The sequence below is a fragment of the Paramormyrops kingsleyae genome, chromosome 22, assembly GCF_048594095.1.
Source record: "Paramormyrops kingsleyae isolate MSU_618 chromosome 22, PKINGS_0.4, whole genome shotgun sequence".
In the NCBI taxonomy this organism is placed as follows: domain Eukaryota; kingdom Metazoa; phylum Chordata; class Actinopteri; order Osteoglossiformes; family Mormyridae; genus Paramormyrops; species Paramormyrops kingsleyae.
This window is the reverse complement of record NC_132818.1, coordinates 5,610,452-5,623,020: the sequence shown is the minus strand read 5'-3', so window position 1 is coordinate 5,623,020 and position 12,569 is coordinate 5,610,452. Positions and strand designations below refer to the sequence as shown.

The following is a 12,569-nucleotide window of genomic DNA, read 5'->3' as shown; positions in this document are numbered from 1 at the left end:
CGCATCTTTTTAATCATAACATATCTTTTACTCACCTTTTATGATCGTTTACTCACGTGCAAGTGCACCTGTGTAAAAGGAGGCAGTGGGGGCGCACTTATGCATCGGTAGGGTTACATACTACGGCGACCCCGTCTTTCTAAGTGGCTTTACTGGCGCTTAGGCCACATTTCTGTATAGAAAACCTCGCCTTTGGTACAACAATACTTAAGGTTACTTAAAAGGTTTCTCCCGTGGCTTGGGGTAACTCGCCTCTTGGGATATATGGCCACGGTTTGTCGTTGTTTCTGAAATGAAATAAAGCGTGTCCTCCAATATGATGCATATTTATGTGTGGACAATATTCTGAGCTCCATAAACGGTGCAGGATACAGTGGCTTCCCGGCAGAAGAGCGCACGCCATATTTCGCTCTGACTTACACAGACTAAAGTGGCACCGGGGGCGGGGTGATTTATTTCCATACCTCCCATGCCGCTCCCCGGAGCGCCTTCAAGCCAGAAACCGGTTACCTGGTTACTAGCGGAAGATGGCGCGCTGAGTAACGTAATGTGGAGAGCCGTTCACCCCAGCCTGGTAACCGGGAGCCGGTCTTCTCGGTCCACTGTACTATAGTGAATCTCAGTTAGAGGGATGCGTAATGTTGTATTTCGTTTGAAGTCTGCAGAAATAAACGAAGACTGAACTTCTGCGTTTCCGAATTTTTGGATTCGCAGCAAAAGATCGGTTCAACACGCATCCGAGGTAAGTTTATCTATTGACTGATTTTTTCAGGACGTTAATTGTATGTCACCGACTGTCATGAGGATTATGGAGCATTCAGAGGCGCCAATTAGTGCACGCGCTTGTGAAGGAAACGCACAAACTCCGCACGCGGAGCAGCGATGGGACTCGAACCCTCAGCGCTGGAGTGTGAGGCAGCAGTATTACCGAATGAGTCACGATCGTACCTAAGATAGCAATGTTTTATTGCATATATTAGAATAAAATCACAATACATGATCGGCAAGTTTTTTTTTTGTTATTTTTTTAATCACGCAGTCATATTCCTTCAGCAAATGTAAAAAAACTCAACTCTACGCGGCCGATGATGTATGACATGAGACAGGAAACTGTAAAGTGTTTGTACAATATTTGTAATTAGGCAATTTCTCCACTGTACTGATTTTAGCCGCTTGTTTCTGCTTTTCTTTTTAACTGTCGCATGGGTGACACGCGATATAATGAAATATATATACGGCTGTAAAAAGAATTCATATTTCTATATCGGGTAATTTTAATGAAATGGTTTCCTGTTAATGACAAGCATGTCTTCGCCGAAATTCTGGATCGGTTTACTTCCAGTAAATCAACAGATTTGATCCGGCAGGCAATGTGCCAACGGCGTAGGGGCTCTGTAAATATTTACACCGAATACGACCGTATTGTGCTAAATACATTAACATAGCCTATACACGGTCTTATTCAGTATCCAAATCCGACCAACCTCGACGACATGTTAAATATGACTGTAAGCTGACATACAGTATGTAAAAGTCCTATAGAGTTTGTTTTTAAGCATAAATCACTTGAAGGAGTTGCAAACTGTGGCCGTGTGTGATGTGAGGGAGCGTTTAATTAGCCTTGTTTGCCAGGGTTGGTAATTAATTAGCCAATATGTATATTAATAACAATAATAATATTTTTTTTTGAAATGGTGCATCATTGTTACTTAAGTTAATAAAATGACCTAAGACTGAAATATATGCATTCGATGCGTTTCATTCTGAGGTTCCGAGGCAGAGTTTGCCGTTTGTGGATTGTTTGGTCATCACAGGCACACACTGTGGCCCTGCACAGCTTGATGTGTGACTGAGGTTGACCTTTCCACGTAATGCCCCCCCGCCCCTCCCCCGGAAAGAGCTGCCTGATATTTTCCATCTTACACGCACTATACCGTATTTGCCCATAATATCACTGAACGAAGGCGGGCTGAATTCTTCAGAACCGCAGTGTGAGAATGAAAACAGATAGCTTTGCTGTTCTCTGCTCTCTGTGGGCGTTAATATCATAACACACCTCTCTGTAAGGAAGCCAATCTCCGTCACACGTCACCAGACTCCCGGTGATACTCAGCTTATGTCTGGAGATAGCAGAGCTGGTGAATAAACGCAGGACAGATGCTCCTGTTTGCAGTAGCCTGACCAGTGCCTTTGATAGCTGTACACCTGTGTGTCTGAGGAAGGGTTCTGAGATGCTGACTAAATGAGATCTTCAGATGCTGGACGAGCGACTTACAGGGAGAGCGGGCCTGTTAAGTGAGTGTGTGTATAGTGCCTTTAATCTCACTGGGGCTCTTAGTCTTTAGGGAAGAAAAAGCAGACAGCAAATGGGTACCTTCCCAACCCCACCCCAACCCATGTAGGTGACAGTGACGCATCAGCTTTAAAAGGAGCCGATCGATCAGACAGAGCTGTTAAGTCACGGCATCACCACGCAGTACAGGAGCGCTGGTAAGTTATCAGCTGCCTCGTTTATTCAAGGGCGTGGGGCCTGAGTCTGAATGCAGGGCAAACAAAAGCGTGTGAGTGTGTGTGGGGTTAGAGCAGAGCGACTTCCTCTGAGTTATTCAGTCATCCCCCCCCCCCTCCGCCCCTTACCGAAACCTCCTACACGCAGCCCGCGTGCACCAGCGTAGTCACGCGGCCACACGGCGTCCGAAACGTAACGTGCAGGTGAACCAGGCAGAACTGCTCCGTCCTCCGTCCTTTGGAAAGGTGCCCACTACGAAGTTAGGGCTCAGATTGTGTCGCGAGGAAAAAGATAAGATGTACAAATAAAGAGAAAATGCCTTCCTGACACAGCCGTGACCTTGGTTCGGGGCCTTGGGTGTCCTCATGCAGATGCAGAGCAGCAGCCTCTGATTGAAACAGCGCCCCCGTGAGGCGAATTAAGTGACTCACATTTCTTGGTTTAACTCAGGGGCTGCAGTATTTGTAAATAGCACAGGCGAAACCTTGAGTAAACGTCATTATCGGTCCTTAATTACACTCTGTAAGGACAAGACTGATTAGCCTGAGCTGCACTTCGCAGAGAGCGGGTGGTGATGGACGTAGGCAAACTCATTAGCTAAAGGGAGAAGCCTATGTTCAAATATAAAGTTTATATGTGTTTAGGATGCACAAAACGGCATTTGAATAGACGCCCTCTGCAAACCCCTGAAACTGATTGGCATCGTTGACTGATATGTACACCATAAGCAACATTAAAGTGCACTATATCGGGAGGAGTCTGATTTGAGTGCAGCCAGCAGCAGACTGGGCTACGCAGTCGCTCCCTGACTAAATGACAGGTGACGATCAGGAAATCCCCGTGTGACTTGGGTGCCCCCCCAAGTCACACATAAGCTGGTTTAATTCTAACACATGAGCATTTGATGTCTCTGTAGCAGGGATGTTGTAGGCAGGTTAAATTCAATTTGGGCTCTGGGGCCAGGAGGTCCGGTAGCCATTTCATACCAGCTTCCTGTCGGAAAGGAGAACCTTTCAATGCCATATTAATGCTTCAGATTTGGTCTTAAAGGCACACAGATACCCCAGTTCGGCAGAGGCGATGGGCTCTTTCCTGCAATAAAGGCAGATAAGCAGACTGTATCAGATGAAATCAAACAGAGGACATTATTACATGCATGAGGGATTTGGCTTAGAAGATGTTTGGAGAAATTGGGGTCAGCCTGTCCCTGGGGCAGTTTGGGGTTAAGGGGCCCAATGATGACATCACTCTGCTGAACATGGGATGCGAATCTGTGACTTTCCAATCACAGGCGTCTGAACCCCATGACCTACACAACATCCTCTCAGAAAAGCAGAGAAGTTATGGCTGTTAATTACACCTGCAGGACAAACAACTATTAAATATACTATAATTATATAAACAGATATACATTAATCATGGAGTGTGAGGACCTGTATTATATAATGTGTGTATGATAGAATATCTCTGTGTGGGCTGTTAATTAACAGACACTGCACTGTGTGTGTATTTGTGTTAGTGATACCGTCGGACATTATTATTATCGGCTTACAGGAAGGCGTCGGGTCGAAACCATTCGTGGAGCGATCCGCCTTTAGCAGCGGCGGGAACCGCGAGGTAAAGTGTACACTGGCCACAGCTCCCCCTCCTGCTCACTGCGTTACCCCGGGTCCGTTCCAGGGGCCAGCAGCCACTGGCGCAGTGTTTGGGGAACCGCACCCACATTCCAGTCTTTGATCCGAGGTAAGAGTCAGGCGCCGAGCTCAAGAACAAGATGGAGAACCTGGACTGTTTCAGGAGAGATCTTTTTATAACCTTTAACTTCCTTCATCTAGATCCAAAGTACTTATCAAGAACCTTCAGATCTGAAGGCCGGATGGGATAAATTTCCAGTTAAAGGCAGAAAGTTGGCAGAACCATCCAAGTACATTAAGAAGGATGGAGCCGGTAAAGGCCAGGGATGTTTGACAGGCCGTCCCCCTGTTAGTATGTCTTACATGAATAACACACTTAAATTTTCTTTATAAATTCATAGATTACCTTTTCATTTTGTTATTTTTCTGCGTCAGTGAAAAATCAAGGCTCTTCCGAGGCACGTGAGCTGGACGCGAATGAAGAGCTGTCACATGGGTGACCTTGCTAGCATTGTGTGTGGATTACTGCCTCTCTGATGTGCAGATTGATTTGCCTGGTCTGAAAGCGGGGGATGGGGGGGGGCATACACTCTCTATGTTTCTATATACATTCACATAGGTGACAAAAGCACACATACCTCAAAAGAATGTGTCTGTGTGTCGGGGGAGGGAGGGGGTGGTTGTGAAAATGGAGAATCCCGACATTAACTGCAGTGCTGCTGAACGGTGGGTTGGAGGAGACCCAAATTTACACGGGTTCGAAAACTCAGGAGGCGACAGACTACAGTCACGTCTAAACTGCAACAACATTAACACGCAGCTGGTGATGGGGAGATTAAAACATCTGAATGTCTTTGCAAGGGCATCAGCAGTAAAATCAGAATCTTTATTTGCATGCGACCAAGGCCAGTGGAAAGCTTTCTCAGCACAGCTTGTTACTGTCGGAGACGCCCTGACTACAGCCAGCTAACAGGGAGGCGAAAGGCAGACAGAGAGTAACCAACGGGAAGGAGAGACGACAGAGGAGTGAATGCAGGCTATGGGATAAATACCATGGTTTGTATACCTGACTGAGTAGTTCACATATATTTATTTTGTATAGTTCTGATAGTCTCAACGTCCTTTTTAACCCTTTCCCAACATTGTTACTGTTATGCTGAGGTACCAAAATCTTTCTTGGTCAGCTGGCGATATTCCAACTGGTACTGCAGTGTGATCTCACAGAAGCCTGTGCATCACACTGTCTGCCAGATGCTCTTTATCTGCCAGAAGGATGGATTTGTGTCTTAACTTAGTCTCATAGCTATTTTTAGTGATATCTCTCACCTCAGCTGAAAGTTTTAAGCAAGCCAGTGTCCAGGTGCCCTGCTGTGTGGGTGTTTAATTAATTTCTCCCAGATAAGAGCCCCGCCGGTTTCATTCAGTAAATCTCACCACAAATTGCCGGTGTCTTGATCTTCTGGAGGGAGATGAGAGGCCTTTTAGGTGGATGTCAGTGTGACATCACAGCGAGTGAGCGAGCCGCACAGCCGGAACGCCACACGCGGCAACGCCAATGTGTTCATTAACACCACGGACAGCATATTTAAAAATACTTCTATTAAGAGTTCAGCCAGTTACCTGCTATGATTTTCTTTAATACTTAATTGTATTAAAAATAAACAACATTTTTTTTTATCGTAATACACTGTAAGCTATTATTAATATTTCTAAAGTATGGTGTGCTTGGGCTTTAGCTGTGACATGATGCAGAAAAAGAGGGAAAGAAAAGCAAATCACTTGCTCTCTCCCTCCTTCTGTCACTCTCTCCCTCCCTTCCTCTGTCACTCCCTCCTTCTGTCATTCCCTCTCTCTTTCACTCCTTTCCTCTCCCATTCCCTTCCTCTCTCACTCCCTCCCTCACTCCCTTCCTCTCCCAATCCCTGCTTCTTTCACTCCCTCCCTCTCTCCTTTCCTCTCCCACTCCCTCCTTCTGTCACACCCTCCCTTCCTCTCCCACTCCCTCCCTCTCTCTTACTCCCTCGAAATCCCTCCTTCACTCTCTCACTCCCTCCTTCTGTCACCCCCTCCCTGTCTCATTCCCCCTCTCTCTTTCCCCCTTTCCCTCCCTCCCTTGTTCTCTCACCCCTAACTAGGGCTGCACGATATCACCTCGTGATGTAACCACAGTTACATGGCACATGCGGCATATAATCTCAGTGTGAAATCCCGCAACCCAACTCCTAACATACTTCATGCTAGACAGTTCAGTGCGTGTTGTCAGATTGGCCGGCTGTCCCAACCCGGTCCCCAAGCCACAGGGCTGGTTAGTGGCCTTCCTTGTGGCTGGGGACGGCCGCAGAGTGGCCAGCGAGCGCCTGTACCGTTTCACCTCCTATTGCTCTCCGTAACTCTGCCGTTCTTGCCAGAGAAAGCTCTGCTGGATTGATATTACATACACCAGCACATTCAATCCCCTCTTTTCCATGAGAATATTGTTCCCGTCGGGGAGGAGGGAGAGGCTGATTAAAATGTCACTTCCCATCTATATAACTGCATCCCTGCGTGGCTTCCGGAGAATCCCGCACTCCCACAGTGTGTAAACAGATTTCTCATGAGCAGGATTTATTGATCAGTGAGGGATGGGGGGGGGAAGCAGGCTTTCAGGCACAGGCGAGGGGCTCTTTGAGTGAGAATTCTGCCCGTTTCTGCCGTGGACTAAACGTCAGAGGCAGTGACAAACCTGCATGTGGTGCCCTTCACCACACACCTTCCCTCCTGCAGGCTACGGAGCCGGCGAGCAGTTAACTGAGACGCCACACTGACTGCTGGGATGTCCGCTGCCCTCCAGCCTTCATTCCAGGGCAAGGGGATCCTTCTTCCTGCCTTCCCTGCTTCACCCATTACTTTAGCCCCTACTGTCAGAGCGCCGCCCCATAGGTTACTGGAAGAACTGCTTAGCCTAGTAAGGCACTTCTCGTACACTTACACAGATATCCCTGATCAGGGATCACAGTGAGAGATTATCGGAGTAACAGTGAATGCCAAGCTTATAAGCGCCATCATTGTGAATAAAACAGATAGCGGATCATGTGATTCGTATCGTTGGTGTATGATGCGGTGGATGGGCTGTACAGACGCATAGGCAGATGACAGCCTATTAATGAGCCCCTGCACAGGTCGTAGCCCCCCCCCCCGAGTGTATCTGTGTTCAGAGGAGGCCGTTGTGGGCGAGAGCGGTGGAGGAGGGAGGGCTAGAGTACCCCGGGCCTCCCAGAAGTCTCAGCTGTGCGGAGGCTGCAGAAATGGAAGGAGAGTGCGGAAAGAAGAAAGGATTTGTGCTTTGACGTCAGCATCATTATCTCCATGCAGGAGCCAGAAGCGACACCAGAGATGAGGAATCTGGCTGGTCTGTCTCGTAAATTTCATCTTTCATTTCATCTCTTATGTTTGTTTTTCCCAGATATGTCACGCAGCAATGACAGATGAGTAAGGGTGACAGCGAGACTGCAAAAAGTTCTGAAAATGAGACCTTCCTGCGCCCTAGTTTAAGGGCAGCTGTGATAGTCTGCAGGCGCCTGCTTGTGATTTCAAACGACGTCCTGAGTTTGCTTTAGATACCGGATTTAGTAAAGAATCAAACTGAGCAAAAGACCAATTGGGTGAAATCACTACAAATACTGTGATATAAATGAATCATTTGCACGATTGGAGAGAGACTAAGGAGACTAAAGCACTGAAAACCTGGTAGATGCATTTGATTTAAGGAGGGAAATGAATGATAAAACGGTGTAACTGGACCCTGACCATTGTGTGACTTGGAAAGACATTCTGTGAATACAGAGGGGAAAGCTTCCCCACCCGGTCCTGCCAGGGTCCTTTTCAGAGACCTGGGCACCCAGAGGGGTGGCCTGTAAGCTGCCTGAGTGTCTGTCCTTCCTTCAGTCTTTCTCTGCATGCACCATAAACAGCATTCGCTTCTGTCTCTTCCTGCGATTCTCTTCTTAGTGATTCACTTTTGATTTTTTTTTATGTTTCTCTAAGATTTTTGCCTTGAACTATTTTTTTGAATTTTCAAACTCAACAGGCTAAAGGAATCCGTTCGTCCATCCTCCCCCGCTAAAATCTATACAGCAGAAAGAGAAAATGGCCCTTTGGAGCTCGTCGGCTTAGCCACTCACCGGGGAAGGCGTCGCTTTTGTCTCGGATTCGATTATCGGTCAGGGAGCGGTCAGCCTTTATCTATGAATCTGATGGTCATATTCCCAGCAAGCGGGGCTGTAATCGCCATCTCCGCACACGCAATAAAAACTACTCAGGCGCTGCTGTTTACCCATCTGAGGGCCTCACCTAAGATAGGGAAGTCCTTCATGGCTTTTAATCCCCCCCCAGTCAAATGTCACTGTGTGCACGTCCTCCATTCAACACCCCCCCCCCCCAAGATGTGCCCGGCCACTAATAAAAATCCAATTAGGAGCCGTCATGGCAAAGAGCGGCATGGGAACAGGCCATGTTTGTTTTGCCTGGGCTTTCCGCTTGCCGCTGTGCCCCGGGGTCCACCGCCACCCCGTTCCTGTTTGCCCGTACACCCATTTAATAGTTTCCAGTGTGACTCACACCCTTCTGTTTTCCACGGCCCCTCGACTCCACCTTTATCTTTTCGTTCCTCTCTTTTGCTACCTTTTCTTTCCACGTTTTTTTCCCCCCATGGTGTGCTCTATGATTATTAAACACGATTTTCATCATCATCATGGCCTCCATCCTAAAAGTGCCACCAAATTACTCACCTTGACATCCAGCTATGAATCCGGTGGCCCCAGTCACTCTGGGCTATTGCCTGCCCGCCCGTTTTGGCATTTTACTTGACTGACTGTCCATCTGTTGAGTGTCTTCCTGTTTCCTGCAGGAATGCCTGTCTTTGAGAAATGCCTCTCTTTGTTTCCCACAGGACTAATGGAGCATTGCTGACAGACATCACTGCCTCTCCCCTCTTTCTCCATGGAACTGCTCCCCACTCTTTCACCAGGGATCCTAGAGACACTGGGCAACACTTCCACCCTCCACCCAGGCTTTGACTTCTCTCTGCTGCCCTTCAATGGCACGGTGCACAATGAGTCCTCGCTCAACGGTACCAATTCCACTAGAACCGGGGTCAGCTCCATCATGGACGGGGTGGTCATCCCGCTCATTTACATCGTGGTCTGCATCATCGGCCTCGGTGGGAACACCTTAGTCATCCACATCGTCCTACACTACTCAAAGAGCGAGTCGGTCACCAACATCTATATCCTCAATTTGGCTATTGCCGACGAGCTCTTTATGCTGGGCCTGCCCTTCCTGGCCATCCAGAACGCCCTGCAGACCTGGCCTTTCGGCTCGTTCATGTGCCGCCTGGTGCTGACCGTGGATGGGATCAACCAGTTCACCAGCATCTTCTGCCTGACAGTGATGAGCATTGATCGTTACCTAGCAGTGGTCCACCCCATCCGCTCCTCCAAGTGGCGCCGCCCACAAGTGGCCAAAATGGTCAATGGCACAGTGTGGGCAGTGTCCTTCATTGTGGTCCTGCCCGTGGTCATCTACGCAGAAGTCCATAAGAACGGCAACTGCAACATCTTTTGGCCCGAGCCCACCGAGATCTGGAATGCGGCTTTCATCATCTACACATCGACCGTTGAATTCTTCTTCCCGCTGCTTGTGATTTGCCTCTGTTACCTATTGATAGTTATTAAGATCCGCAGCTCGGGCAAGAAGGTTCATGCCACGTCTACCAAGCGCAGGAAGTCCGAACGTAAGGTTACCTGGATGGTCGTCATAGTGGTGGCGGTCTTTGTTTTCTGCTGGCTCCCTTTCTATGCATTAAACATCATCAACCTGATTGTACCCCCCCCGGAGAACCTGCAGGGCCTCTACTCCTTTGTGGTAGTCCTGTCTTATGCCAACAGCTGCGCTAACCCTATTGTGTATGGGTTCCTCTCCGACAACTTCAAGCAGGGCTTTCGGAAAGCCCTATGTCGCTCATCCCGCAAGGTGGGGAGCCACGAGCCGACAGAGCAGCAGGAGGAGAGGAGGAGGGTTCTGAAGCCGAGGGACAGCCTCAGGCGAGTGATACAGGCGGGTGACGAAGAGGAGGAAGAGGAGGAGGATGCCGAGGCTGTGACCGAGATGACTGAGATCTGCAGAATCACACAAAATGGCAACGGCATCGGACAGCCAGAGGGCTCGCGGGCCCACTTTGTCGAAAGGGCAAAAGTGGAGGTAGCCTCTGATACAGGTAGCCCAGACCATAGAGCCAAGAGCGGAGAGTCCAGTGGGAAAGGCCCAGGCTCAGGGCCTGTAACTGCCATTCAGCCCCTGCTTAATGGCACCAAGAATGGCAGTATCAGACCTCTCCCCGAGGAACCAGTGGAGATGAACCCCTCCCTGAAGATCAGCTATTTGTAATTTCAAAAATAATCAAAGCTACCTATGGAATCATAGTATGAAGATTTTGTCCCCTGTTTTAGGCTAGTGAGAGGTATGTTCGAAACCGTCTTTGGACCTGGGAGTGATAGTGTTCAAAAGGATGAAGGAAAAGTGACTGAACTGTCCTCATTTTCACAAGGGCAGATACAGCAGCCCCCTGTGTTTCAGAACTGATTGCACATAGTGTGCATCCACTGAATTACTGTATCTGCCATGGGAAAACGGAGTAAAATCAAACTGTAACAAGTCAACTGCTTATGCCGCTGGTGAGCTCCAAATGCAAAAACACATAGTTGATGTCTTTATATGAGGTGTACAAGGACCCTACTGGGTCCGTGAAACGAGCAGGATTCAGTTCACCGGAAATCAGTGAAGCTCAGAGCTAGGAGGGACTCGGGAGGTCAGACATCAAGAGTCTGGAGTTGTAGGCATGACGCCGGCAGAGCCGCCTGTGTCTAAAGCAGCACACCCACAGGGGAGCCGCTCAAAGCGAGACCGGCGCTACAACTCATTCGGGCCTTAATTGGAGCAGAATGTCAAGTAGCAGTCAGATGCATTTCTGGAAAGCCGAGCACCACTGCTTGTCCTCGAGGGCTGAGCCGCCGCAGGGCGCGGGGCTGGATCTTCGCTCACATCTCTCCAGTGACACTGAGCTGGGAATCACCAAAAATATCCATCATCTCTGCAGAATGGGCCTCCTCATTAGCAGGCTAGTGTGTGCACAGCAGGGGGATGCAGGCCTGCTCTCCAGACCTTTGCCCAAAAATATCCATCATCTCTGCAGAATGGGCCTTCTCATTAGCAGGCTAGGGTGTGCACAGTAGGGGAGGCAGGCCTGCTCTCCAGACCCGTGCCAAAAAATATCCATAATCTCTGCAGAATGGGCCTCCTCATTAGCAGGCTAGTGTGTGCACAGCAGGGGGATACAGGCCTGCTCTCCAGACCTTTGCCCAAAAATATCCATCATCTCTGCAGAATGGGCCTCCTTATTAGCAGGCTAGTGTGTGCACAGCAGGGAAGGCAGGCCTGCTCTCCAGACCTGTGCCCAAAAATATCCATCATCTCTGTAAAATGGGCCTTCTCGTTAGCAGGCTAGTGTGTGCATAGCAGGGGAGGCAGGCCTGCTCTCCGGACCTGAAAATAACAAGGAAATAACACAATACAGGGCTGGATGTGGATCAGTCCCAAAAGAGCTGCGTGCCTCTGGCATGCAGATGAGGATGGTGGTGCGGGGTCTCCAGGGGTCCGTGCAATACCTCTGATACTTAAGGATGAAGATGTAGGGGAAGCAACTTGTAGCTGCATGAGCCATTTTGGTTAGAACTATCAAGTTAAACAACTCTGCTTTGGGCAGAGCATTGCATAGAGCATTTCAGGTGCTGACTTCATACTATACATCCAACCTCAGCTTCAACCGCTCACACTATACAGTACCAGTTAAAAGTTTGGAAACACGTACCCACAGAAAGGTTTATTTGTACTACTCTCTACATTTTAGAATAAACAAAAAGACACCAAAACTACAAAATAACATATATGGGACTATGCACTGACAAAACACGTGGGGGGCGGTGGGGCAGCTCTGTGGTTTGGGACTCAGAAGGTTGCTGGTTCTAATCCCGTGGTCGGCAGAGTGATCCCACCATTGGGCCCTTGAGCAAGGCTCTTAACCCCAATCGCCCCAGGGACTAGCTGCCCCTACTGTCCCCTCTACCAGGTTCATGAGGTGGCCTCCTGGGATACTCTTCCAGCTGTCCTGAAGGAGGTCCCACATATGCTCTCATTGGCTGCTTTTCCTTCAGTCTTTGGTCAAACGCCTCAAAACCACCTTTACTGGGTTTAGGTCAGGTGGCCAGGTCATGTGATGCGACACTGTCACGCACCTTTGTAGGTGGCTTGGTGTGTCCAAACTTTTGACCGGTACTGTCCATCCAGCCCCAGCCCCTTACACCACACTGATTCAGAAGTGCCTCAACCTTTAC

At 48.8% G+C, this 12,569-nt stretch overlaps 1 protein-coding gene across 1 annotated transcript; it reads left to right on the top strand.

Annotated features, from left to right (window-relative positions):
• The first annotated feature begins 666 nt into the window (after positions 1-666).
• Positions 667-12,569, top strand: sstr3 (somatostatin receptor 3). The gene is made up of 2 exons (XM_023810803.2): positions 667-742; positions 9,071-12,569. Exon 2 carries the CDS (start codon positions 9,121-9,123, stop codon positions 10,564-10,566), a length of 1,446 nt encoding a protein of 481 aa, XP_023666571.1. The 5' UTR covers positions 667-742; positions 9,071-9,120; the 3' UTR covers positions 10,567-12,569.

Coding starts and splice junctions, on each gene's coding strand:
- sstr3 (XM_023810803.2), top strand. CDS start 9,121: ATGGAACTGCTCCCCACTCTTTCACCAGGGATCCTAGAGACACTGGGC.